The 27,656-nt window shown below is 41.6% G+C and overlaps 1 protein-coding gene across 13 annotated transcripts in view; it reads right to left on the reverse strand.

The window, feature by feature from the left end:
* AFDN (afadin, adherens junction formation factor) overlaps positions 1-27,656 on the reverse strand; it is a 1,710,163-nt gene that overhangs the window by 1,478,777 nt on the left and 203,730 nt on the right. For 7 of the 13 annotated variants that reach the window (XM_069234921.1, XM_069234923.1, XM_069234919.1 and 4 more), the window contains exon 3: positions 3,457-3,569. In XM_069234921.1, coding sequence (XP_069091022.1) covers positions 3,457-3,569 — 113 coding nt within the window. Of the gene's footprint in view, positions 1-3,456; positions 3,573-27,656 lie in introns of all 13 variants that reach the window. The other 6 variants (XM_069234920.1, XM_069234922.1, XM_069234924.1 and 3 more) reach the window with 1 other exon arrangement.

Raw genomic sequence — 27,656 nt, forward strand, 5'->3', positions numbered from 1 at the left:
AATGTTCCTAAAGGCAAAATAGTTTGTATCTTCTCTAATGGATTTCACGGGCATTCCACAAGTAGTGCCTTTTACCCTGAACAATTTACCTCTGTATTATGAATATTTGAGCAGCCTTTGGAAAAGTAGAAAGCATTTAGAAGAAGACTATACATTTACCACAGACATGAATTTGGAAGATTTTGTCCTCAAAAGACAGGCCCAAGATATAACTAGGTGGTGCACAATACAGCCAGATTTTAATTTAAAAAACAACTTTTAGACAGGAAAACAGTGTAATTGACTCATTTCTGAGGAAATATCACCAAACGTTTTGAAACCCAAAAATTAGCCTAGCTGCTGCATTTTGAATATATTGAAACTATTTACAATGGTCTTAGGGAGGCCAGGATAGACTGAATTGCCCATGGCGAAAACATTGGTTATCAGTAAGGGACCCAGTTTTCAGTTTTTACTGATTTTTACAGGTAAATACGGACAGAAAATCTATATACTTCTAGACGATTGTCATTACAGTCAAGCATGTATGTGAGGTCAATAGCTGTGCAGATCGACAGGTAGGGTAGTTAAAAAAAAGTCCTAATTAAGCTTAAGTAACTACAGTAGTACAGCTGTTCCACAATGCAAATGATTTAAGATGACTGTAGTGTACTGTAAATGGTTAAATCTCTTTGGCCATTCAAACATGAGTAAACATTTTTCTATTAAATGAATCTGGAAGTATACCCACTGCAGCTTCATTTCTTTAAACTAAGCACACAATTAAAAAGAATAAACAGATATAAAACTAACAAAAAAATGTATTTGTATAAATAGGATAGAAATGTCCCAAAAAACATTATATAATTGGAAGCCCTTGTTATGATGTTTTTTTATATGGGGCATGGGCGATGTTGATCCGCCGACGTCACAAATCCTCACACTGGTCCTTTCGGTGGGTGGCGCAAGGGGAGTGGTGTCGCAACTGTATTCCATGCTGCTGTCGGGAGCGCACCAGGGCTTGGAACGTGCAAGATCTCGTTGGGACATGGCGTTACCTGCGCCCCTGTCTCAGACGGCATGGTCGGCAGTGCTCTCCTCTGTTAAGAATGTCTCTCGGAATTCAAGACTCCGGTACATCCAATTTAATTATCTACACCACTCTAACCTTTCTCCCTCCTGCATAAAGTGCATGTTTCCCGCATCGGACCCGGTGTTCCACCGTTGCACAGAACCTCTGGCAGATTTTTATCACATGGTGTGGAGCTGCCCTCCATTATCCATAGCTTGGCAACATATTACTGTTACGGTAACTGACATCACTGCCCATCCCCTACAGGCGACGCCGGAGTCCTGCCTGCTGGGTCTGCGTCGCCGCACCAGTAAGGACAAGCAACTCCATAGGTTCATAGATCTGGCCTTCATTGTTTTTAAGAGATTAATAGCAACCCAATGGAAAGCGCCAAATACCCCCAGTTACAACAGTTGGCTGCAAGTTTTGCTGCAGCAATCCCATGCGGAGGCCCAAACACTACGAAACTTACAGCATAGAGGACTAGTACAGGACGGAACCGATATCTGGGATACATTCAGTGTTAACATGGAAGCCAAGGAAGGGGGGGGGGGGGGGGTGGTGCTTCGGAGTTTTCAGCACCCTTTTCATCTTGACCACTGCAGCTTAGCCCATCCTACTCCTCAGTTAATATTGCTCGGCACCTTCGCACGAACATAATAGGCTTCTATGGCACACCTGGGTGCCCTGGGTTGCCCCTCTCCATAGGGACCAGAGTCTAGTGCTTACCCCAGCTCGATGCAAGGCAGTGCTATTTATGATACGTGGCATAGTTCATTGTTGATGTTTCAGTTGTATCTCTGCTTATTTGATATAAGGAATGCTTTATGTCCGTGTATCTGAACTGTCATCTCAGGGGTGTTTTACCCTGTGTGTCAATTACGAAATAATAAAGAGATTTAAAAAACAAAATGTTTTTTGAGTGAATTTCTGGACAGGAAATATTTGCTGGAATTCTCTAAGATGAAAGAAGAAAGTCTTTGAGAGGTTGGAGTGATTTGCTGGTGAAAGGAAAGACTTGAATCGATCCGTGTCCCAAGATTTCCCACTACTTCGGTGGGATTCGCAATGAGCCCATCAAGGTAGAACAGAGCCTGAAATTCAGAAAAACACTCCTTCCTGTCAACATTATCTCAGACTTTGATGAGTTCGGCTATTGATAATTTGCTCTGCTTGTTGGAGATGGGATGTCAGTTCAATATGGATGCTGAAGAGAAATTCTGTAAAACCAGCTTATATTTAAAACAAGGGTCTCCAACCTTTTTTGTAACAAGAGCTACTTATGTTCACTGAAAATCACCACAAGCTACTAATACTATTAGTGTTGTAATAGTAAGCACATCAGACAAAATAGATCAGTGGCTATTCAATGCACAATTACTAGCAGTGGTCACCTTGGTGCAGCAATTAGGGTTGCCAGCAGTAATGCGAAAAAGGCTGTATCAGTTTAGAATGCCTTTGAATAGCTAATGTATAACAGCAATAGCTGCAATGCCCCTGGTACCAATGAAATATTATCAACATGTCTCTCTACTGCTACATGATTTACTACTCCATCAACTTTAAATATATTTTGAAAATTCAACCATTTTTGCCATACATCAGCTTATGAGTTCTGAAAATACACACATTTTCGTCTCAAATAAAGGCTTTTTTTATTTTTGACATACATCAAACAACAAAGCAAAAGTTTCTAATTTATTAGGCTAGTCTGAACAAAAGAGAGCTACTCGTCGGAGAAGCCAGAGTTAAATTATATGCTAAAGTTTTGCAGCAGAAAACCAAGGCAAGGGAAGACAAAAACAAATTAAACAATATGTGGGATATAGACAAGATAAAGACAACCCTTAAGGGATCCCGAACAAAGAGGTTTAGAAAATTAAATGACATACCTATGGTGAACCAATTACAATGGAAGGGTAAGTAAAGGATTAAACAATTGGCCAGACACTGTCTTAGCCGTATAATAAAGACTGCTGATAATACTGTTTGTAAAGCTGTTTAGAGAGGTAAATCACTCACTATAGTTGCGCATGCAACCTGAGACATCGATTTGAATTCTCAAAGTACCAACATACCTCCTCGCTTCAATCTAATGAGGCAAATTCATTTCAATTTGGTATTTATAAATCTTTGTAGCATTAAAGTTAAAAGATTTTATAATTACCATTATTATTATTATTATTAAATTGGGCTATGTAACAAATAATCAATGGGGTTTTTGTCACAAGCAGGTCCTCATCTACCATTTTAAAAACAGCAAAGTGTACAACTTAAATCTAGTATGTAATGTGTGCTTAACAAATGCCTAATCTCACAATGCAGATTTCCATTGTCATATAATTGTGTTCACAGCGTTTTCCCCCCACTAAATCAAGGTAAACACCGTAATGAAATAGGCTCACCTTAGGGGCTAAGATGTCGTTTTCGTTCTTGAGGACAAATCTTCCCTCTCTGTCATCCTTGTTCCAGTTCAACTGTACAACAAGTGGTTTCTCGTCCATATCCAATCTTCTTTCTTCTTGAAAACAATAAACATGCAATTACAAACTCCACTTAACTAATAAAAGTATCACACATGCAACATTAAAAAGAGTGAATTCAAGTTCTTTCCCCTTTACTCAGCTTAGTGTCTTGTAGATTAAACTGATCTCTTATGCTAATGTAGTATAATTTAGTCAGATTCACAGTATGTTGAGATATAGGTTACGGTGTCACCACACAGTCAATGGGGCTTAATGAGCACTTGAAACACACTAACATATAAAACAAATTTGTAAATAATGCATGCGCACACCCATAGAATACATATAGCCGCATGTCCTTTACTACCTCAGCTAATGTTCAAGCATGCCACAAGAAGAGCCAGTTAGGCATACCGAAGCAGTAAGAAATCTGAAGTATTACATTGAACTCATTCCAGAAGGTATTTAAAACTTCTTTTTCCATCAGATTGTGTTTATAAGGCAAAGGTCTGAGTCAAGCAGCAAACCATGTCCTTTAAATGTAAAGTTTTACTTGATTATTTATGCCAAGAGGGAATCATTTGGTATTGTTCAAGGACTATCATTTAGAAAGTACTTTATATGAGTCAAGCAATAAACCTTTTCATGAGTTTTTGCAGGCAATCAAAAATTACATTAATAAGCCAACTTCAAGCCAAAATATTGCATTATTACTCAGAAAAGCCTATTTAGTATGGGGGGGGGGGAACTAAAATTACAGTTTTTGAAAAACGCCATGTCTTTAAAAAAAAAAAACGCTAAATAGCTTCTAAATACAAAAAGCCTGAGACCTGCAGACCAGTCATTCAAAAGTAGCTGCCACCAAGTCTACTGTGTTCAGAATAAAGTGACCAATCCTACAAAAAACATTTGTTTTAATTGTGATTTGGAGCAAAAAATTAAAACAAACATTGCAAAGTCAAAATATCTCATCTTTGTATGCACCTCCTAAGCTATTTTCTTTGTCAATGCTTGATTGTAAAGCGTTGTTAATAAAAAGTAAGTGAAAAAATAGTTCAACACTTGGAAGAAATAGCAAATATCTTAAGGTGTCCCAAAAATGTACACTGAATTCAATATTTTCAATCATTATAAACAGCCTGTTTTCTTTTTAAAAAAATTATCACACAGGAAACTAAATACAATTTTAAAAGATTAAGAAGCGTTAGAAATTAAAGATAGGGCTTGCCAAGGTCTAATTTACTTTTCAGAGGACTCTGAAATTAAACAAATGCTCTAGCTATTTGGTGCTCTGCAGCAGCCTTGGGAGTACATAGTAAGCAGCTCACCCTTTTCCCATGGCACCACAAATGCTGCTTCTCTGTGCCAAGACTAGAAACCTACCCAAAACCAACCTTATAAAGCTTGCTCTGAGGTCAAACTTCAGCAAAAATCAACTTCTTGCTGTGACATCCTGATGTGCTGGAAAGGGTGAGCAGCAACACAATGCCCAGGGGCAATGACAGAGTTGTGAAGTGAAGTAGCAACATATGAGGGAGAGGGAAAGAAAAAGTATGCACTCCTATAGAATGGGCAAAGAAAAAATAGTTCCCTCATGCAAATCACGGAAGACTACAAGTCATCCAATTAAAAATATGGTTAAAAAAAGCTGTGCTCAATGAGAGTGGCAAACACAAAAAAAAAGAAAAACATTGAATAAGAAGCGGGCAAACGAGATTGACAAGAAAGTCAAACATTGATGACCAATTGGTTGACACATCATCCATTACGTATTGTTACTGTAAAGCACAAGTCTTTGACAACAAATAGCTAAACTGTGTGATGTAAATTTAAGAAAGATCAAGAAGACTTATAGAACAGGTAGGGGCTTTATTCCATGTTTGAAGCTCCTGACACTGAGGGAAATCTGCCACAGTAAACATTCTAAAACTGTAATTATAGAATATGCCATAGGCAAGAAGTGACGGACAAGTAAGGAATGGACCACAGTTTGTAGGGATAAATAGGGGTGAAAAGGAATTACCAGAAGTAATAACATGTATAGTAAAATAGTATTATAATGTCTCAGGGACAGGGGTGGGAGGCCAGGTGAAGAATTGGTGCAGAAATGTATACCTTAGTAACATGCCTAGAATTAAAACATGTCGATATCATGAACAGATTGCTGACCTTAAATAAACAATGGACAACCAGGGTTTGTCCATGATCAGATGAACAAGGTTTGTCAGCAGAATATAGTTTTTTCTTTTAGAAGGAATACTTTCAAGCCTCGACAAGAGATGGCGGCATTTACAAGTCGAAATGGGTCCAGAAGTCAAATGGACATCAAAATGAATTAGTTAAACATGCAAGCTATCCATACACAGGTATGTCTCACCTAAGTGAGGTTGTCTAAAAAACAGGCTTTATCTGTGCTGGTATACCTTCTAAAAATGATTTGCAGGGACCAATGCTATGAAAATAAAAAATCTGATAGGTGACAGAACAGATGCAACCTGCTGATCACCGCTTTTTGTAGTAAAGCATTAGCAAATCTGTACAGAAAGATTACAGATAAAGCTGCAAAAAAAAAAGCTGAAAAAACATGGTTGCACTAGCCAAAATACCAACTTCACAGAGTTTTGGTGGACAGTTGTCCAATCAGCACTTTTTCGTTCTTGTAGTGAACCAGGGATTGATGGAGAGCTCCTGGTTCACCAGAGTGAAAAAACAGTAAAAGGTAAAAAGGACTGCACCTTTAAGATATAATCTGGAGTTCAGTTTGTTAACTGTTCATGATGTTCTGTTCTTGGTAAGCAATTAGCTCAAGTAATCAGGAATATCTAGGGCTTACGACTTGAGTTTAAGCTGACCAGACAGAAACCAGCAGAGTTGTTATTGATCGATTTCATTGCTTGGTTCTACTATGAAAATGTTGTGCTGTGTTCTCTTACCAGACTTGAGGACTGGGCTCAACATTTTTTTTCCTGATGTTCAAAGGTTTTCACTTTGGTCTGCCAACAGTGGAAGAATTTCTAAACCTGCTACTGTTGATGGAGACATATGCCAAAGACAGGAGATGTTCCGTGCACATGGCTTTTTATGGACCCCTCCTGTGCTTCTGACACAGCAAATCGAACAAAGTTGTGGGCCATGACAGAAAAGATGAAGGTAAAGTTTTATTGGTGGATCTACTTAGGCACATGCACTGAGATACAACAGTAAAAGTCCACTATAGATTAGATGGGGAGTGTTCCTCCTGTATCTGCTCTAATCCAGGTGTATGGAAAGGCTGTGTTCTAGCATCATCTTTGCTCTTATTCTATATGAAATAGCTAGCCTAGAATACTACCAGAGGTGGGGAAACATGTCCCCATGTCTTTATATGCAGATGATGCGGCTCTCCTTGCAAGAACCTCAAATGCCCCAAAGACAGTATTAGATGCCTTTACCTCCTTTGTGGATTGTCAAAATATGGACTTTTATTTCCCTCTGCCCATCAAAAACCATGCCAGTCTTCCGTCTTGGTTTCTCAGGATCACCTTTATTTACGGGCTGGGAACCCTGGTGGAGTATTGCATGCAAAGACGCATTTAGCAAGTCTCAAAGCATATTTGACTGAGCATACCTTATGTAAATTTGAAATACAATGGTGTGCATGGTTTGCTCCTGGCCACATTCTGTTGCTCACCACAAGCACATCTGCTGATCATCAAAGTCACACCGTTCTGTTTGCACTGAGAGTGTCTGTTATTCATGTCTGGGCTAACCACTAACTTCTCTCGAGTTTACATATGCTCAGCTGAGTACAAAGGTCAGTAGTTTATTTCTTGGATATGTTTGTGTTCTTTTTACCAAAAGTCATGGCCTCCACCCCATGACTAGAACATGTACTGAAATTCTGTTTTCAGCACATATTTTACTGGTGTGTATTTCTGTCTCATGTATTTTTTTTGCACAAGATGGAGTCTGCTCACAAGGTGGAGTTACTATAGACATTTGTATTTCCACATTCCCCCCTCATGTCGATTGATGGACACTTATTTGATGCTGGTAATCTTGTGGCTGTACTCAATTGTCCATTAGCCTTATTTTTGTTTTAACCAAAACAATCTGCCCATGTTTGCCATCTCTCTCAGGCAGCATTGTAGTATTATTTGGATGCAACATAGCAGTAGTACTATTATGATGGGCAGGAGAGCTTTAAATAACCTGACATTCAGGATGGTACCCATGAGAACCGCCTTGAATACCAATCAGTAGGTTTAGTTTGTTTCGTTGTCATGTTTTCTCTCAGACTGTGCAAAGCTAGCATTGCTTTGAATGCGGTACAGTTGTCTTCATCAATTCCTGGAATAAACATACAGCAGGAGGAGATAATTCTAGTGCACACTCCTCCTTCCATGGCCGTTAGTAAGTCTAGTACAAGACAATGCTGCATCACCATTATTCTCATTCTCCTTGATTCTCCTCCGATAGCATTAAAAACATCACCCGTGCCATGCACTAATAACATAAGTTAATATCTTGTTTGCTGCAGCCATCTGGCATTAACAACTGCTTGTAACACTGGAAACAGTCCTCTGGGGAAATTACTTGAACCTCAAACCTCACTTTTGGAGGATAGTAGAAACGTTTCTGGCACACCTTTCACGTCCAGGGCAATCTGTTGACGGATGCTCCTCTTCCACCTGTGGGTTAGGGCATGCTTTTGCTCTTGTGCAAGCGCCTAAATGTCTTCCAATGTGACATTTTCATTTAATTGTACCACTAGCATTTGGGACATTAGCATAACATGGGAACAAATACTTTGCCAACTTTTGGGCAGTTGATAATGTGCTTGTGTGCCACAGGCCCAATAAGTATCCATTACTGCTGCTGTACCTTCTTGTAAGCTTTGAAGACCTAATGTAATTTGACACTTTTGGCTCCTACCTACTGGCTTTGTCCTATTGCCTTGAAAACATGTAGTATAATTCAAGGCTGGAAAAATATGTATCGGTGCTGACAGCGAGTCAAAATACGTCATACTTGTTGTTTTAGTCCCTTATGGGACTACATACTGTTTTTTGTTTCCTGCCAATTGGTAACATTGGAAGTTACTTCCTTTTACATTTTGGAGAGAGAAGTAAGTGTGTTTTCCAAAACCCACTGCTTATTCTTGTATGCTGCTCCTTTAAAGGTAAGTGTAGGCCATTTTTCACATTCTTTCGCTGTGCTATTCACATCTATTTTAAACCCATCGGTACAATGTTGGTCTGCTCTTCTTACTAATACTGCTGTGGTATTCATTGTTACTGCCCTGAAATAATATTTAGAATACTGTTTTAACCCCCCAAAGGAGCAGGACATTAATGTTAATAGACATGTTGGGTCTGTTCTCTCCTTCACTCTCTTTATTACAGTATTATCTGCCACATGTGATATTAATGAGCAAACAAAACATGTCTTATCTGAGTGTTCCCCGACAGTATTGTGAAAACTTTTATACCAAGTGTTCTTCATCCATTATGGGTGTAGTGAGTGGTCGGTAAGGTCTCTTTTTTGCTTAGGTGATCGGGCATATATATGCCTATTATCCATACGTGCTTGCGGCGTTACAACTGCATTGTTACCTAGCAGATCCTTATCTCATTAGGAGGGTAGCAGAAACCCTTTGTTACTACCTGGCAGACCCTTATCTCTTAAGGAGGGGGGTCAGCAACGTCTGAAAATGACTACCTAGAGGGGCTCTCACCCTTTATGAGTGTGAAGGACAGCATCACAAACAAAAACAATAAGCAACAAAGAGAAAATGCAGTCCAACATCTGCTCGGTCTCTTCGTTCTCCCTCGTTACTCGTGAGAAGGAGAAAGGCTGTGGTATTGGAACAATCATACATCTGATAAGTGAATTGAATTAAAAAATCCTCAGGTCTAGGATCGGCGGTAAACAAACATCCTTTTCGGGGATCAGAAAATACCTAGAATAACAACATTGACCCCTTTCCACTGAACCCTTTAAAAGCAGATTTTGTAGCTCCTGCTCAAGCAGCAGCAGATGTTCTTCTGAGCAAAATGTTTGCTGGGGAAGGAAGGGGTTGGGAAGCTCCTGAAAGGGAAAGGCATACACATTTCCTACAATGCCTAACACCCAACTGTCAGTTGTTATGGCCTCCCACTCTTGAAGGAAATGAACTAACCTTCCCCCTAAAGGTAGCACAGGGCCGGCTTTTGGGCAGTGCGACCGCACTGGGCGCTGGCCTCAGGGGGCGCAGTGTTTAGCAATAACCTCAGAAAATTGTGATTTATAAGCACCTGCGGAAAAGTTCCTTGTGCGTTTATCCTTCAAGAAACATTTAAAACGTCAAGATACCTCTTGTGATTAATGTTCCTGCTAGGGAGAGAGATGGGAGTTTTGTCCAGTGGAAGCTTTGACTCCACATAAGGTAGCATAGAGGGTTAATATGCCTGCTGCAAAAAACAGCTATGGGGCATATTTAGGAAAAGTTTTCTTGCACCCCTTAGCACCCCCCTAATGCCATCATGTGTGCATCATATTTAAAATATGGTGCACCGTGGCAGTCGTTAGGCGACTAGCACCAGAACTTTTTACACTAGTCTGGCACCTTGATGCTAATCCTGCAAAGCACCCAGAGGCCCATTGTAACCAACGGAAGCCTCCTTTTAATGTCTGCTCTGAGCAGGTGTTAAAAGTGCCGGAAAAAAATGATGCAAAGAAATCTAAGAGATTTCTTTACGTCATTTTTTTGCGCACCCCCCGCCCCCCCCCCCCCAACTGGGGGTTGCCCCCTTTGCATACATTATGCCTGGCACAGGCTCAATGTAGCGCTAAGAATTACAAAGTGGCGCAATGCATGCATTGCGCCACTTTGTAAATATGGCGCACCGTTTTTGGCCTTCTATCGCCACATTAATGTCAATAAATGACACTAATGTGGCGTTAGAATGGCACTAGGGGGGCTCTTAAATATGCCCCTATGGCAGTGCTTAATTTGTGCTTGTTGTTTCCGGTGCGCAGAACCAGCACCTATTTATGAGGGCCAGCGCTTATTTTTCTGCCTCACACTTTTACTGCGAGAAAAAGACACCTATGGGAAAGACGGAGGAAGAGAAAAACGTGTCACAATGGGAAAAAGCAGAAATCCACAAGAGTGAGCTGAAGGGGAAGGGAGAGCCTGTAAATGGATTGAAGAGGCCCGAGATGGCTTCAGGATTACACTGCCTCTGTATTCCGTATTAACACATTTAATTGCAGCAGCCGCATGTTCAAGAGGAGAGCTTTGGGCACCGGCACCTTTTTATTTACAAACCAAGCACTGCCCTTTGGGGCATATTTGAAAAAAGTGGTGCTGCACAGTGCTGCGCCACCTTTCTTGCGCCCGTTGGCACCCTCCCAAACGCCACCATGTGTGCGTCATATTTTAAATACAGCGCACCATGGCGGTAGTTAGGGGACTAAAGTCAGAATTTTCTAAGCTAATCCAGGGCTTTGCAGGATTAGCGTAAAAAATGTTGATGCTAATCCTGTAAAGCATCCACAGGCCCATTGTAACCAAGACCAAGACGCCTCATTTTAAAAGTGCCGGAAAAAAGTGATGCAAAGAAATCTTTCAGATTTCTTTGCACCATTTTGTTGACCCTCCCTAACGGGGGAATGCCACCTTTGCATTGATTATGACTGGCGCAGGCATAATGTAGCGCAAAGGGATACAAAGTAGCGCAATGCATGCATTGCGCCACTTTGTAAATATGGCACAGCGTTTTTGGCCTTCTAACGCCACATCAACATAAAAAAATGACGCTAATGTGGCGTCAGAATAGGGCTAGAGGCTCTTAAATATGCTCCTATATTTTATGTCACTAGCTGAGTGGATTAGTAAAGCCAGCAGCCTTTACAAGTGCTTTAAAACACATGAATTTATGTGAAAGGGGAGCGATGGAGAGATGAGGGGCACATTTTCCGGGTGGTAGTGAGTGAAACCGAAGAGGAGGTCATGGGATGATGGGGGGGGCTACAATAAACTTGCGCACAGGGTGCCACCGGTCCTAAAGCCGGCCCAGAGGTAGCACATGCTCTTGAAAGGTAGGAGAACTAGGGCTGCTTGCTTCCCTGAAAGGTTAGCAGAGGAGGATGAAGTTGATGAGGAGGAATGCTGGTGGAGTGCACCACGTTGCTTAGCTCTCCCGTGACCTCTGTAGGATCTATCGAGGGGGTAGGAAGACTGCTGTTGTTGAAAGTTCTGCCCCCACAAAAGGAGGCACCGTGTCCAAACGCCCTAAATCTACGCAAAGGCCTGTACATTGTGGAGAGTGTCTGAAGCCGTAAGAAATTAGTAGTGGGCTTGCTCTCCTTGAACCTCTATAAGTCCGAATCTGCCTTAGCTCCAAACAACCTGGACGCATCGAATGCAAGACCCATTAACGTGGACTGCACATCAGGAGAGAACCCGGATTCTCTCAGCCATGAATTCCTTCTGTTGGCAACCGAAGTCGCCAAGGCTATGGCAACAGTATCCAGGCCTGATTGTATAACCTACTTTACTGCCATCTGACTGTCCTGCAACAGTGCTGTAAAATTACTCTGTACATCCTGCAGCAGGTTGGGGATGACCTCTTCGGCCGAATCCTTCAGAGAATGGATGTACCCACCCAATAGGCAAGTAGCATTGACTGACTTCAACACCGTACTTCGACGAAAATATCTTTTTTGCCGAATGCGCCATCTGCTTTGATTCCCTGTCAGCAGGAGTCATGGGAAAGGGCCAGGTGCAGACTTCCAAGAACATCAAGCTTGTGCCACCAGTCTTTCAGGTGTTGGAGCTTAGGAACTGATGATTCCCTAGTGCTGCACTATATCTCCTGATAATGGATTTCAAAACTGCAGGAGTCGAAACAGGTTTCTGCCCGAGATCTAGAACTGCCTCCGACAAAGCCTCACTGAATGGCAGCAGGAGTTCTGATGCCGCAGGGAAAGAATAGAGAACCTCTGTTCAAATGTTTAATTTGAATTCTGTAGTGAGCAGAGGTAACTCTGCACGTTCTGCTGCCTTCTTAATCACCCGATGATATGAAGTAACCTCCAGAGGGGGTAATCCTCCTATGGGATATTTCCCATTCAGGGGACTAGTCCTGCCCAATCGCCACCTCAATGCCTTCAAACTCTTAGGATGGCATTGGAATCACCCCTACTGTAAGGTCTTTAAGAGCCTAAAGGCTTCCCTCCTGGATCTCAGCGTGGACTCCAGCTGCGGCATCAAAAGAGAATGCGCTGGAGCCGTTGAAGCTTGTTGCGGGCCTGCAAAGCCAGGGTCGGCACCAAGACCTTACTCCTGGCAGGGGCAGAATGACTCAACATCAGACAAGATCTATCCAACATCAGAATCTCCTCAGATGGTGATGGTGTTTTCTTGGTGCCGTTACCGACCAAGGATACAGGGCCATTGGCGAGAAAGAAAGAAAAGAAGCCTGCTTATACGGCACCAGGAGACCTCCCAGGGAGAACACCAATGGACCCATGCGGCCTGCAGGCGTACCATAGAGGACCATTGCTCTATTAAAAGTGCTAAACATACCATTTAGGAAGTTTGTAGGGTCCAACCCTGGGGCCGGAAAGGACAGATATTCATGCTCCTGTTGTGTCAGCTGAACCTGTCCTGTCACCTTCTCTCCAATCTCCTGATCCAGTGAAGTCATAGGAGAGAACTACGCCATAAGACTCCTGGGTGACACTGAGATCTCAACCAAAGACGGCACTGGTGCTTTAGGTTGTGGAGAAGATAAGAGTGAGATTCACTTCCCAAGTTGAGCGATGCCAGGACATCAAAGCGAGAGACAAAGACCGATGGGTGGTATCTCTGGATGTACGACCCCATGAACTATGATGACGCCACTTCTTGTGCGACTTTGAAGACCTGTGGGACAACTACTACTCTCAAGGTCTAGATCTATGACAGCCCGCTTTTCCTTTTTAGCTTTCGCCAGGAACAACTTTGCCTACTTTTCTTTTAGTGCTGGTTCATGCTCTCAAATGAAGAGCATCCCATGGTGTTGTGATCCGAACTTAGGCAACAGAGGCAGTTTTCGTGCTGGTCAGTGACCGGCATGTGACCTCCATTCACTCAAAAGGGTTTGAAGCCAGACTTCTTGGGCCAAGACATTGTCACAAACAAAACTTTGACAATGATGTTCCCTATATACAATGAAAACACACAGGGAGGTAGAAAAACTGTTAGTGTCGAAGGCGTGGAAAAAGGGAACTGACATCAGCAAACCCGCAAGACTTCTTATGGATCTAATGCCGTCAGACGGAGTCGCGTGCGGAGCTGTTCTAAAGTGACATCCTCGTCAATATAGAGAGCTAGGAAGAAAACATTTCAGTCGAAAGTTGGCACACTGGGAGTATTCAAAAGGCAAGGAATCCACAGGTATATGTATCCATCAAAAATACAAAGTTTAAAATGCATCTTAAAGTGCAGCGTGTATCAATAATAGAGAGAGTAGGTCAAATAATGTATATATTGTAAATTTGTAATACGTGTAATGAAAGAGTAAAAATGCCAGCAGTAAAGGAGATGATTGTTTGGTTGTGCAAAAAGAAATCTGGAAAAATCATACCCCAATAAGTGTCCAGTCAAAAGTAATACAAAGTATATTGGTATATCAGTTATCTAAAAAAGATTCCAAAAAGGATATAGTAAATAAAATGAGTAGCAGAACTCAAAATCAGTAAGCTCGCATCGTTCGATAAGAAAATAAAGAAAGGGGGAAAAGCGAAAGGAAAGAGAGGCTTACCGCGGTATCAACTTTCGAAAAAATAACTCCACAAAACTAGAAGATCCGAAAGCAAGATGAAAGGTGACATGTAGCCAGCCCAAATTTGTGGCGCGCGGAGGGGAAAGTTATGTCTAAAAATCAAGGATGAAAAGTATAGGCGAAAATAAGTAACTTAGCAGGAAAAAACGTCCATGACACAGTAAAAAGGGGGCGAACCGTATAGGGTATCACGAAGGCTTACCGTCCGTAAACAGGTAAAGTATAGGGCGGCTGTCACAATAATTCCTGTTGGAAAACGGTCCGAACAGCCGCCGGAGCGTGCATGTATAGCCGGCACTTGTCTTTAATGCCGGAAAGCCGCCCGTGATGCGGAAAACCACAACACGAAACAGTAGACCGATCCCGAGGCACGAAATATGTGCCCGGAAAGCGGAAGTGGGAGCGTCGATCTCCCTGACGTGAGGAGGAAGAGAATAAAAATAGAAGACGGACACGGAAAGCCGCCATATTGGGAAAGGTGTTGTGGAAAGAGGGGCATTCCCCGAGTGTGTATACTGAAGAAAAAATAAATAAAAATTAGAAAATGTTTTTATACCAATATAGTTGTATCCAGGAAAGAATGAACCACAATTGTTAATAATAATAAATAATAATAATACTGAGGAAAAGAGTAACTAGGGATAAAAATAGAAGATGGACACGGAAAGCAGCCGTATTGCTCATCACCTAATACCAGTCTGTCTGATGCACCAACACTGCAGACACATAGTTTGAAATTTAAATTCCAAAGGTTGGAGAGGCTTAAGAAACAAGAGTTAGCAAGATGGTGGGACGGGATCACACTACAAAAATACTTGGACAATCAAAAAATACCTAGAGGCCTTAGAATTTTAGATTTTTCCCACATATGAGGATTTGGATGAAGACTCACTACAGGAATGGGAGGCCAATCTACAGAGTGCATCCTTGAACATGATGTGTATATTAATTCGCCACACCAATATGAAAGTTGCTAAACTTCAGAGTGACATTCAAACACTAGAAAGAGAAACTGATGACATTACTCAAAAAGATCTGGTGAAAAAGAATTATGAAGTTCTTGATAAAATAATTGACGATTACCAAATGTACTTAAGGGACAAAAAACTACGGAAAGTCAAACGTGATGATTTAGATTACAAGTTGGGCAGAATATACACCTTTGCTCGCAAATATGACAATGTGAAAATCGTTGCACCCTCAACAACTAGGGGACGTGATACTGATGATACTGACATATCCAGTGGGAGCTCCACTTCTTCCGTTGACAGTCGTACTTCTAAAACGATACAGCTCCTCCACAACACTTCCAAGAGTAATTTTTTAGTAGAAATGGAATGGTTACGCCAAGGCACCAAAATGACTCGCAAAGACAAGACTAGAAGGGGCGGCAAACGACGGAAACAAAGACACTGGCAGCTAGGGGTCAGAACCAGATCCAAGAAAGACTAACACCTACTATATATGGTGTAAGTTCTACTGAGGGTGATTTGACTATTATTAATTTATCTGATCGAATTCTGAGTACAACTGAATGTAAGCTTTTGAGCAAGGGTCTTGGTTTCTGCCCCACTCAGACTAAAGACCAGGTTGAAGTCTTTTTGATCTGTTTAAATTTACACGTATTCTGAAACTTAGAAACTATTTTTCATCCGTATCTATTACGGACAGAGGTGAACTTCGGCCTGAGACGGATGATGCAGCGACCTTTAGCTCTGATACTAACCCCTCGCTCCAGCTGGTCTCTGATCTTCATGATGTACAGCTACTCATGTCTTTAGATGATGATAGTAGGGCGATAGAAGATATTCGGGCAGACTTGGGGATCTCCGAAAAAATTGAAAGAACAACGAGATTTAAACCACAATCTAAATTTACACCGGTCCATACTCACAGCAATATTGAGCTATTTGCCAAAAGAGTCTCCTCAGACTTACACAACACATTAAATACCCGTATTAACAATTGGTGTCAGGTGAATAATTTACTGACCACAGAAAGGACAGCTCTTCGGAATCTTAAGAACGACCAATCTATTGTTATACGTGAAGCCGACAAGGGGGGCAACGTGGTGGTCATGAACCACAGGGACTATATGAAGGAAATCAACAGACAATTAGCTGACACCACCTGCTACAAACACCTCACATACAATCCTATTGGTGGTTTAATTGATTTTATCAACAATAAACTTTGGGGTTGGTACGAATCAGGGCTACTCTCTAATGATGAATTCAAATATCTAAGTGTCTCAAGCCCCAAATTTCTGTGTATTTATATACTTCCTAAGGTACATAAGGGTGGTAATTTTCCCCCCGGAAGACCAATTATTTCTGGAATTGCCTCTCCTACAGAAAAAATAGCCGAATATGTTGATTTCTTTTTACAGAAATTTGTAATCAACTTGCCCTCCTATATACAGGATAGCAAAGATATTCTTAACAAATTTGATGACTTCACTTGGTCTGAAGACCTCTTCTTTGTAAGCATGGATGTACACAGTTTATACACGTATATACATAAACCCTTTCGGATCCAAGCAGTAACTATGTTTCTTAACACTAGGACTGCTGACTGCTTTGCACATAATCAGATGCTTCTTCAGATGATTGACATTATCCTGTCCAGGAATAATTTTTTGCATGATAATCAATGGTACCAACAAACACAAGGGACGGAGATGGGTTCAAAATTTGCCCCATCATATGCCTGTTTATTCATTTGCTGGTACGAAAAAATACATGCCTGGGGAAGATGGCATCGCCCTGGACTGACTTTATTGTCTTTTGGGGGCGTTACATTGACGATATCATTATCATTTGGAAGGGGACTATTAATCAGCTTAATGAATATCAAGCCTTTCTTAATAACAACCCTTATAAATGTACAACTTAGCTTACAGCATCACAAGAATACTATTGACTTTTTAGACATCACTTTTTTCATACAAGATAACAGCATACAGAGTGCGCTGTTCAGAAAATCCACTGCATGCAACAGTCTCCTCCACGCTACCAGTGCCCACCCCACTTCGGTTATTCACAATATCCCCTATGGGGAAATGGTACGCATTGGATGAAATTGCAGCACCAACAACATTTTTTGGACACAAATCCAGCACACACGAGATCGGTTTATCAACAGGGGCTATGATGCCCATAATTTAACACAGGCAGTTCGTCGCATCATAAAGACTCCCAGGAAACACACTTTGGCAACTAAGATGCAGGGAACCAGACAAACCGGAAGGAATTTTTTTATCCTTCGTGACTCGATACACGGCTCATAGCCAGGGCATCTTTAAAATTCTTAAACGTCACTGGCCTCTCCTAACTGAGGTTCCGGGCTTGAAAGGAATAATATCCAACAAACCTAAGATCACTTACCGTAGGGGACTAACTCTTAGAGATCACTTGTGTCCCAGCTACATTGCTTCCACCTGTCCTGCCACCTGGCTTCCAACAAAACCAAAAGGTTTTTATATTTGTCATGGTTGTAATGTTTGTATTTTTGGTTGTGACAAAATCAAGGACTTTTGCTATCACAATTTGAGGAGTTTCACTATTCACCAATTTATTAATTGTAACACTAAATTCATTGTTTATATCTTGGGTTGTGCATGTAATAAGGTTTATGTGGGCAGCACCATACGCCCCTTGAAACTCAGAATACAGGAACATCTGCGAGCCATGAAAAACCATGACCCCACATATCCATTAGCCACTCATATGACACTAGCTCATTTTAATGATCCAACAATTTGGTTTCATGGTATCGAACATGTTCCTGTCCATCCCAGAGGGGGTAATTGAGAAATGATTTTGCACCAGAAAGAGGCGGCCTGGATCTGTCGCCTACAAGCGGTAGACCAAGGCCACAATACGGACCATGAATTTCATTATTTCTTATAACTTGTCATTCTCTTTTGAACATCATTACTTTTTATGGCTATACAGTAGTATCTTTCTCTTGTACTTGTTATGCTTAGATTATTATTTTTCTTGTTGCAATTTACTGTGTTTTGCTTCATGTGTACATTATGTAGCACCAATGTAGGTGCTTTGGACTTCTATTTTGTCCTAAATGTTGTGCATTTGCTTCCAGCATGTTCCATATAAATATGTTCATACAGTTTATTTATTGAATTATATATGTTCCAACTTGAGCCATATGGACACATCTTTCTTGTTGGGGTGTTTTCTATGGTTCCATTTTTGCTTTGCTTTAAATTTCTTCTCCTTGTTACTCTTTTCCTCAGTACTATTATTAACAATTGTGGTTCATTCTTTCCTGGCTACAACTATATTGGTATAAAAACATTTTCTAATTTTTTATTTATTTTTTCTTCAGTATACACACTCGGGGAATGCCCCTCTTTCCATAACACCTTTCCCATATGGCGGCTTTCCGTGTCCGTCTTCTATTTTTATTCTATTCCTCCTCACGTCAGGGAGATCGACGCTCCCACTTCCGCTTTCCGGGCACATATTTCGTGCCTCGGGATCGGTCTACTGTTTCGTGTTGTGGTTTTTCGCATCACGGGCGGCTTTCCGGCATTAGAGACAAGTGCCGGCTATACATGCACGCTCCGGCAGCTATTCGGACCGTTTTCCAACAGGGATTATTGTGACAGCCGCCCTATACTTTACCTGTTTACGGACGGTAAGCCTTCGTGATACCCTATACCGTCCCCCACCCCCCTTTTTACTGTGTCATGGACGTTTTTTCCTGCTAAGTTACTTATTTTCACCTATACTTTTCGTCCTTGATTTTTAGACATAACTTTCCCCTCCGCGCGCCACAAATTTGGGCTGGCTACATGTCACCTTTCATCTTGCTTTCGGATCTTCTAGTTTTGTGGAGTTATTTTTTCGAAAGTTGATACCGCGGTAAGCTTCTCTTTCCTTTCGCTTTTCCCCCTTTATTTATTTTCTTATCGAACGATGCAAGCTTACTGATTTTGAGTTCTGCTACTCATTTTATTTACTATATCCTTTTTGGATTCTTTTTTAGGTAACTGATATACCAATATACTTTGTATTACTTTTGACTGGACACTTATTGGGGTATGATTTTTCCAGATTTCTTTTTGCACAACCAAACAATCATCTCCTTTACTGCTGGCATTTTTACTCTTCCATTACACGTATTACAAATTTACAATATATACATTATTTGATCTACTCTCTCTATTATTGATACACGCTGCACTTTATAATGCATGACCCAGAATTCGTTGCGCACGGGCTGGCTAATTTCAAATACCTGTCGGCATATACTACTCTAATTGATATTTCTGACTGGCTCCTTTGCAAATTTATTTCTATCTCTATCTTCTTTACTGGTGTTGGTACTTCAACTTCTACACCTCTACTCACTTACCTTGTACTAAAGCATGGAATATATATGTCTTCTTTAGTTATGTTACAGCCCTGAAGAAGCCCTAAGTTGGGCGAAACGCGCTGGCTATTCATCGTGAATTTATCACCTGTTCATGAATTCGCTACGATTGCAAGGACATAAGGCTCTTTGTTTTCTGGTTATATACTAATTGTTGTCACTACCTACATTGCCCATTTGGGTAGCAACAAGTTATTACTTTGGACTACTAACGAAATATTAAATCTGAAATACTTTTTCTTTTACACTGTTATACTGGCTTGGTCCGTTTGTACACTGTTTTCTGTACAGTTTGCAGTGCACCCCCTTTTGGAGTATTCTTTAGTGGAGCTGTTTTTCAGCCCCGCTTAGTTCTTTATTGCAGTAGGAACTATGGTGTAGTTGCACGCTCTTTGAAGAAAAAAAAAAAATCACTATACATTTTCATGCTTTTTACATATGCTGATGCACTAAGGGGATACAAAATGAGGGATGGTGCATTGTGAATGAGCTTACTGCATATTGTTTGTTCTGACTGCTTGGTATTTAAAATGCATCTTGTTGATGTCATTAAATTAAAATGAAAGCGGAGGACAGACAGCAACATCTCACTGAAAGTTTCTATAAGTTCCTGTAGTGTGTAAACAAATATCAGCATAAACATACAAAGTTTGAAGGCAACTTGATGTCATATGAGACAGAATGTTGAAGTATGACTGATAATTTTGACGCCTCTTGAAAAGATTTAACAACAATACCTGGTGTTTAGTGCAGTTTATAGTGAAGTATAGTTTGCTCGAGGCAATGAGAATTGGAAAAGATAAATGAAGAAAGCCAAAGGCTTAAGATGTTAAAAAAAAAAAAAAAACTTTAGATCTAGTAAAAGTGTAGCAAAAACATACATTATTTGTTTCTGATGCTTTGAGACTGAGCCTATGTCTCTAAGGCATATAAGAAAATGTTTTTTGCCTTAGTGATGTATCCGCCATGTCCAGATATTTGATGTCTCGTGATGACATAGTGTTAAGCATCATTCAGCATTCAACAGAAATTTGACGTCTGCTGGAGTTGTTCGAATCCCTTCTTTGTTCAAAGGATATTAGATGAATCTTCTGCATTCATCGGGTAAGAAGGGGCATATACAAAGCAGATGTATTAAAGATTCCTGTAACAGGCTGCATAAAGGGAATATTTTGGTAGGTGGTTGACATACCCATGGTGACAACAGATCTAATGATGAAAAACAGTCCATTCGAATTTGGCAAAACTTGGCTTTATGATACGATGATAAAGATTCAGTAGTGTATTTTTGAATCCCTCTTTGGGCATAACTAGGAAAACCTAAAGTAGGATGTTTTCCTTCGCTAAAAGTCCAGCCATCTGATGCAAAAGATTCTATCTGAACCTCTTTCTTTGAGGCAGTTTTAAATTGCGGATGTTGTAGACTTAAATTCCACAAGTCTGCTGCACCTTTTAGCTCCAGGGCATCAGAAAGGGCATTTGACCAGGCATTTTGAAGACTCAGACTATTTTAGTGTAAAATTTCAAGCCAAATAAGGTTTTTCAGAGAGTCTTTTTATGCAGCACGTGCTGAGCGCATGTACTTTAGAACACTGGCCTTCTGTATGAAAATGTTGTTACTCATCTTACATTCCACCCTAATCTGGGCTGGAAAAGTGGTACGTGGGAGTTTTCACAAGATCCTAAGTACTGCACTTTGCAAATTGTTCAGAGTGGCACTAAGTTTCCCTGGGAATGCTTTTGAGCTATATGCTGAAGTAGGTATGAGTGTGGCAGTAACTATTTTCAGCAATGGTTCAAAGGTGTGCTGTTCTGTGCTATTTAAAACAGTTTGAAAAGTAAATTGCAATGAGGTAGATTTTGGTTTTAATGAAGATGCCGTAAATTTACCTTCCTTGATCGCTGACAGTCCGGACGAATGGTGTAAAGCCAGTTTGATTTAACATCAAGTTGTTTGTGGAGGCCTACTTTTCTAAATCCTCCAGCAGGAGTGATGCAAAATATTTGGCCTCAATGATCAAATGTGAAATATGATAATTGTCAGGAAGTACCACTGGCCCTTTTTTTATTAATTTTTTTATAAATAGGGTGTAAAATGGAGCCACACCAGGAAGATGGAATAGATTCACTGATTATAAACATCTTAAACAAATTCTCAAGGGACCCTGACCGGAACTCGATAACTTGTTTATTTAAGCAAGCTGGAGGCCCTGGGCACCATCAGCTCTACTTTTCTGGATCACATTGGCTATTCTTGTGGCTGTTAGATTTGTCGTATAATGACAGATTTGCACTTCTAATGTCGGAGATCTCTGGTTCCTTGGTTTTTGCTCGCTCAGGCTAAGTTGTTGATAGGGCCCTTTCATTGTAGGTTTTTACAGAGTGGTGACATGTTTTATCCAATTTTCTGAGGCAACATTGCTCCCATTTATATTAATTGGTTCTGATCCCCTGTTTAAATGGTTAATTATTATCCAAATGTCTTTTGAGTTTTTGTTTCGGCATGCCAGAAGAGTTCAATCTAAAGGGCTTCAACATATTTGTGTTTAGCTTCCAAAATTTGTTTTTATACGTCCTGTGTAGGGTGTCAACTTCTCCCAATAGGATGGAATTTGACCCTGGTTTTAGTGATCGTAACTTCCTGCTCAAGGTTATTTTCTGGATCCTTAAGTCTTTTGTAAACCATGGTTTTGTAGGAGTGAGCCTTGTTGATGTGTTAGCTTGTTGACTGATAACAAGAGCAAAAAGTAAGTTTTGCCTATCTCCAATATAATCTGGCATGGGTTGGGTGACAGCTACACTTGTGCATTCCTTTCAGACATCCACAGCACAGAATACTCAGCTACATCTGCATTCATCTGCATTTTAATGGATCTTCCAGGGGAGGAGGTAGGGAAGGGCTCCCACTTACATCTCAAAGGGTAGTGGTCAGTGCGCTCACAAAGGGGCTGATTACCCCTCAACAGATAGTCTGGAGGCAGGGCTGAACTGAAAGGGGGGGCCTGTGCACTTCATAAGAACTCTTTGTAGTCAACCCCCACATCTAAGCCACTTTTCAGTATAAGAACTGGGCCTCTGACCCACTAAAATCAGTACACTTCTGGACTCAAGGAAACTCTGCTGGAGTAAAACTGCTGTGTTCGAGAATCACTACTTTGCTGTGCCTCATAGTTTGAAGAAACTGATGCCCTGCCTTGCTTAGCTGCTCTGCTGATCTCTGGCCTGCAACTCCAGACTCAACCATCACCACCCTAAGTGACTCCAAGGGCTTGCCAACTTGTCCCCGGTTCTACGCCAGGTCTCAGGGACATCAAAAACCTCAAGCGCGGCTTCATTGCAGCTTGCTGCTCATTTCATTACCGTTTCAGCGCAGCTTCACTGCAGCCGCCACTCATCTAGTCAAGATCTCAGCACAGCTTCACTACAGCTTGCCGCTCCCTTGTTCAAGATTTCAGTGCATCTTGGCTGCAGCCTGCTGCTCATCCCATCATGACTACGGAACATGCTTGTGGCAACCAACCACCCACGTCACCAGGTCTTCAAAGCAGCTTCAGTGGGGGGCCACCACCCATGTTGCCAAATAACAGATGCACGGTTCGCACTGACCTTCTACAACCGGTGAGTGCCGCTTGAGCGCAACTGTGCTTTTTGCCCTCGAGCAGACCCAACTCAGATCACTTCGCCTCAACCTGTGGCAACAGCAGTGCATTCCTGGACTCAGTCGCAAGCAGTCTTTAAGCTTCCACTGTGCTCAATGTATACCAAAAATGCAATACATCATACTCCACACCGGGGCCACTCCCGAACGACCCTGATCAACCTGTCCTGCACTCCTCACAGAAGGACAACTGTATTCTCACACAATACTATAATCTCTAAAACATGCCTCAAACACAGTGCACTTAATGTGATATCTTTTAAAATTGAATATTCATTGGATTTTTGTCATTTTTGGTCTTGATCTATTCAGATAAATAACCTCTATGTTTTAATAGACCTATGTGGAGTCCTTTTGGTGGTGTGCCTTTGTTATTACTTTAAGTGTGTTGTACTAATACTTAACACATTACCTTTTAAGTTAAGTATGCCTGCTCTGTGTCAAGTTGCCAGAGGGAAAACACAGGTTAAATTAGGTCGTTTATTTGACTTGCCTTGACTAGGATTGTGGTCCCTACTTGGGTACTGTGTATACCCAGGCCAACTAGGGAGCCGATTTCAAACAATTTTGTACAAGTGATATGTGTAAGTAATTGTTTATACACTTCCTACTGTTCACCCTACAAAATCTATTTGCATGGATCATGATTTCTTTATTTGAATCCGCACTCCATTATCTTGCTTTTTCTTTTGATTTTGACAGTCTCTTTCAGTTCTTATAGTATTTTTTAGTTGAAACTAGCAATTTTCTATAAGGCGTTAGGGTTGAGCAGAAAGAGCACAATTTCATCAGCTTAAAAACTACAGTCCTGCAATGCCACATGCTTGCCTTCTGTTGCACTGCTCCGATGCCCTTGCTCTCCCAGGAAGCCATATAATGGATGGAGTGTTGTTGTTAGGAGCAGGTATCAATATGATGAACCTCTGTAGGAGAAGGTGGATACACCCAATGTGGCCTGCAGTGGTAAGGCAGCAAATCTACTGAACGATGCTACTCCCAGTAAAGTCCAAGAATGCAGAACTTAATGCAGTTTGACCTTCCTGACTCCTGAAAGGTGGGAATGAGTTTTGGGCATCATTTTGATTTCAATGTACTTCAAATTGTTTGTTATCCCAAGGAGGGGATACCTTTAAAGATGCTGGGCAAAGAAGATAAACTGCTTTTGGATATGGCAACTGCAATAAACATTAATAATTTTATTATTGCTTTTCCCCTAGCCGTATCAAAGAGAAACATAATAGAGCTAGATGCAACGTTTGAGAGCAAGAGACATTTGGTATCTACCATTCAAGATTTCAAAGTCCTTTGAAAGAGGCACTGGGGGAAAGGCCTTTACTTTCCTTTCCCTCAATGTCTTTTTCAGCATTCCTGCTGCCCAAAGCAGCAACGCCCACTAGACACCAGGGATTTGTTTATGTGTCAATTTCATTTGGGGGAGCGTCCCCTTAGACAAGGGTTGCTCCTCTTAGGGGGCGATATTGTTGTATGCAATTTCTGCCCCCTTTAGGCAGATCGGCCTATTATTTTTAGGCCAAACTGCCCCCAAGGGGAGGGGGGGGGCTGAAGCCATGCTGACGCCAGGGATTCTTTTCTTTTGTTTGTGTTGGGAAGGGGGGGGGGGTCGAGGAGAGACAGCCCTTTGGGCAAGGGGCACAGAACTGTTGGTCATAGGCCTTTTTTCTTTTTTTTCTTTTTAGGCCCATCTGCCCCAAAGGGAGGCAGAAGCCACATAGGCAATAGGGATCTTGTGTGTGTGTTTTGTGTGGGGAGGCAGCCCCTTTGGCAAGGGTCACCCCTCAAAGGGGCACATTACTGATGGTCATTTCTACCCAGCCTATTTATTTTTTAAGGCCCAGCTGGCCCCAAGGGGGGCAAAAGCCACCAAGACACCAGAGATTTTTTTTAAATTATTTTTTAATAAGTTGTGAAGGGGGGGGGGCATTCAGGGGGGGGGGCATTCGGGGGGGGGGGAGGGGGGGTAGCAGACAACTGTTGGCCATTTCTGCCCCCTTTGGGGCAGATCCAGCCTACTTGTTGTAGGCCCATCTGTCCACAATGGAGCAGAAGCCACAAAGACACCAGCGATTATTCTGCTTTATGTCTTTTTTTTTGGTGGGGTAGGGGGGGCCCTTGGGCAAGGGTTGTTCCCCCCAAAGGGGACACTTGACTGCTGGCCATTTCTGCCCCCCTTTGGAACAGATCGTCCTATTATTTTTAGGCCCATCTGCCCCTAAGCGGGTGGAAGCCACAAAGACACCAGGGATTTTTTCAGTTTACTTTTGTGTGTTTTTTTGCGGGGGGCAGCCCTTGGGCAAGGGTCCCTCCCCAAATGGGGCACACAACTGTTGGTCATTTCTACTCCTCTTGGGAGCAAGCCTATTTTTTTTTTTAGGCACATCTGCCCTTAAGGGAGACAGAATCCACTAAGGCAGCAGGGATAGTTTTTATTTTTTTTGAGTGAGAGGAGCCCCTTAGACATGGGTCCCCACCCAAAGGGGGCACATAACTGTTGGCCATTTCCACCCCACCTTGGGTGCCGATCAGCCTAGTTTTTTTAGGCACATCTGCTCCCGAGGGAGGCAGAAACCACTAAACACCAGGGAAAATTTCTAAATGTTTAGTGGCGGGTGTTTGTCAACTGGCGAAGTATTTGCATTTAGGATTATAACAGTTTATTTCTCCTTTTTTTCGAGTTCAAAGCATTTTCTTCCTTTGCTGTGACTCATTGCGGTTTTGGCAGTGGTTAACCTGCAGTTTGCATAGTTGCATGTTTTAGATAAGAAAAAACAGTTTACTCCAAACGAGTATTGTTGCCATGCATGAATGACATTTTTGTAAGTGGTGTACAAAAACGCAGGATTGTGTGTGAAATTGTCCTTCAATTTGAGCACAATGATATTTGTGCTGTCTTATGTCTAATTTTCTTTTCTTTTTTCTCTTTAGTGGGATATCGTTGGTGATTGCTGTGTCTGTGCAGAGTAGTTGCTGGTGAGTTTAACCTTTTCAGGCAAGTGAGTGGTATAGTTTTTGAGTACATAACTCTTTGTGATAAAGCCATACTTTGTTTATTACTTTTTTTTTAGACAGTGCTGGTTGTTGTTGGTGCATTTGTCAAGGTACTTTTCTTAGAAATAATCATGGCTAGCCGCAGGGTGAACGCTCAGCAGTTTGCTGGTTTGCTTTTCGAGCCGTCTTCTGACCCTGATTATGAGACTGACTCTGCATCTGAGGCAGAGGAGTAAGTGCGAGATTCTGGCAGTGAAATTCTGTCAAAGAGGAATCTTCTGATGAGAAAGCCACTATCAGTGCAGACGAAGGGCCTGTTTTAGAGGAGGACACTTATGTGCCAATAGTGCAGCAGCCTGGGGCTGATAGGTTTCCTGAGACCTGAACTCTGGGTTGCCCCAAACATGGAGCCACAGTTGCCTGCCTTTATTGGTCTCCCGGGGTGAGTGTGTGAAGAACAAACCATGCAACCAGATGATGAGAAAATGCAGGATGTTCTTTATTTCTTGAAGTAAGATGTCCACAACAAAAAAACCAGCCTCCACCTTCACCGGCTCCCTGCAACTGCCCAGAATGTTACCAGCATTCCAGCCAGATACAATGACTGGAGGGGGGAATAGGGGGAACCATTACACAAGAAAAGGAGGGAGGAGGATGCTAAATAACCAGAGAACTACAGGAACATATACACACATAATAAACAATGGAAATTAAATTAAACAAAGCAATATTTACATTAAACAATACCACAGTGTGGAGTCAATATAGAAAACTTTGTCTATCAGTTTCTTTCAGATGTTTATGGACGATGTATTTTTTGGAAGAGATTGTTGAGCAGACTAATTTGTATGCTGAGCAGTATTTGAGGGACAACGCTGCCAGACTTGGGCCACAGTCTAGAGCTACTGAGTGGATTCCCACACATCTGGAAGAGATGAAAAAGTTATTGGGTTTGACTTTTTTGCTGGAGTTGATAAGGAAGCTGTCACTGGCTTCTTATTGGTCTACTAGTCCCTCGATTGCAACGTCTATATTTCCTGGTGTTTGCTTCTTCTTCGGATGCTGCATTTAGTTGACAATGCTTTAGCCTTGCCACAACATCACCCTGATTCTGACCGTCTTTTTAAGATTAGGCTTGTCCTTGATCAGTTTGTAGATCGGTTATCAGAGGTCTATGTTCCAGGGAAAGAAATATCTGTAGATGAGTCTTTGGTCCTGTTCAAGGGCTGTTTGGTTTTTAGACAGTACATTCCTAGCAAGAGGGCACAGTATGGAATTAAGAA

This window comes from Pleurodeles waltl, chromosome 5, assembly GCF_031143425.1.
Source record: "Pleurodeles waltl isolate 20211129_DDA chromosome 5, aPleWal1.hap1.20221129, whole genome shotgun sequence".
Classification (NCBI taxonomy): domain Eukaryota; kingdom Metazoa; phylum Chordata; class Amphibia; order Caudata; family Salamandridae; genus Pleurodeles; species Pleurodeles waltl.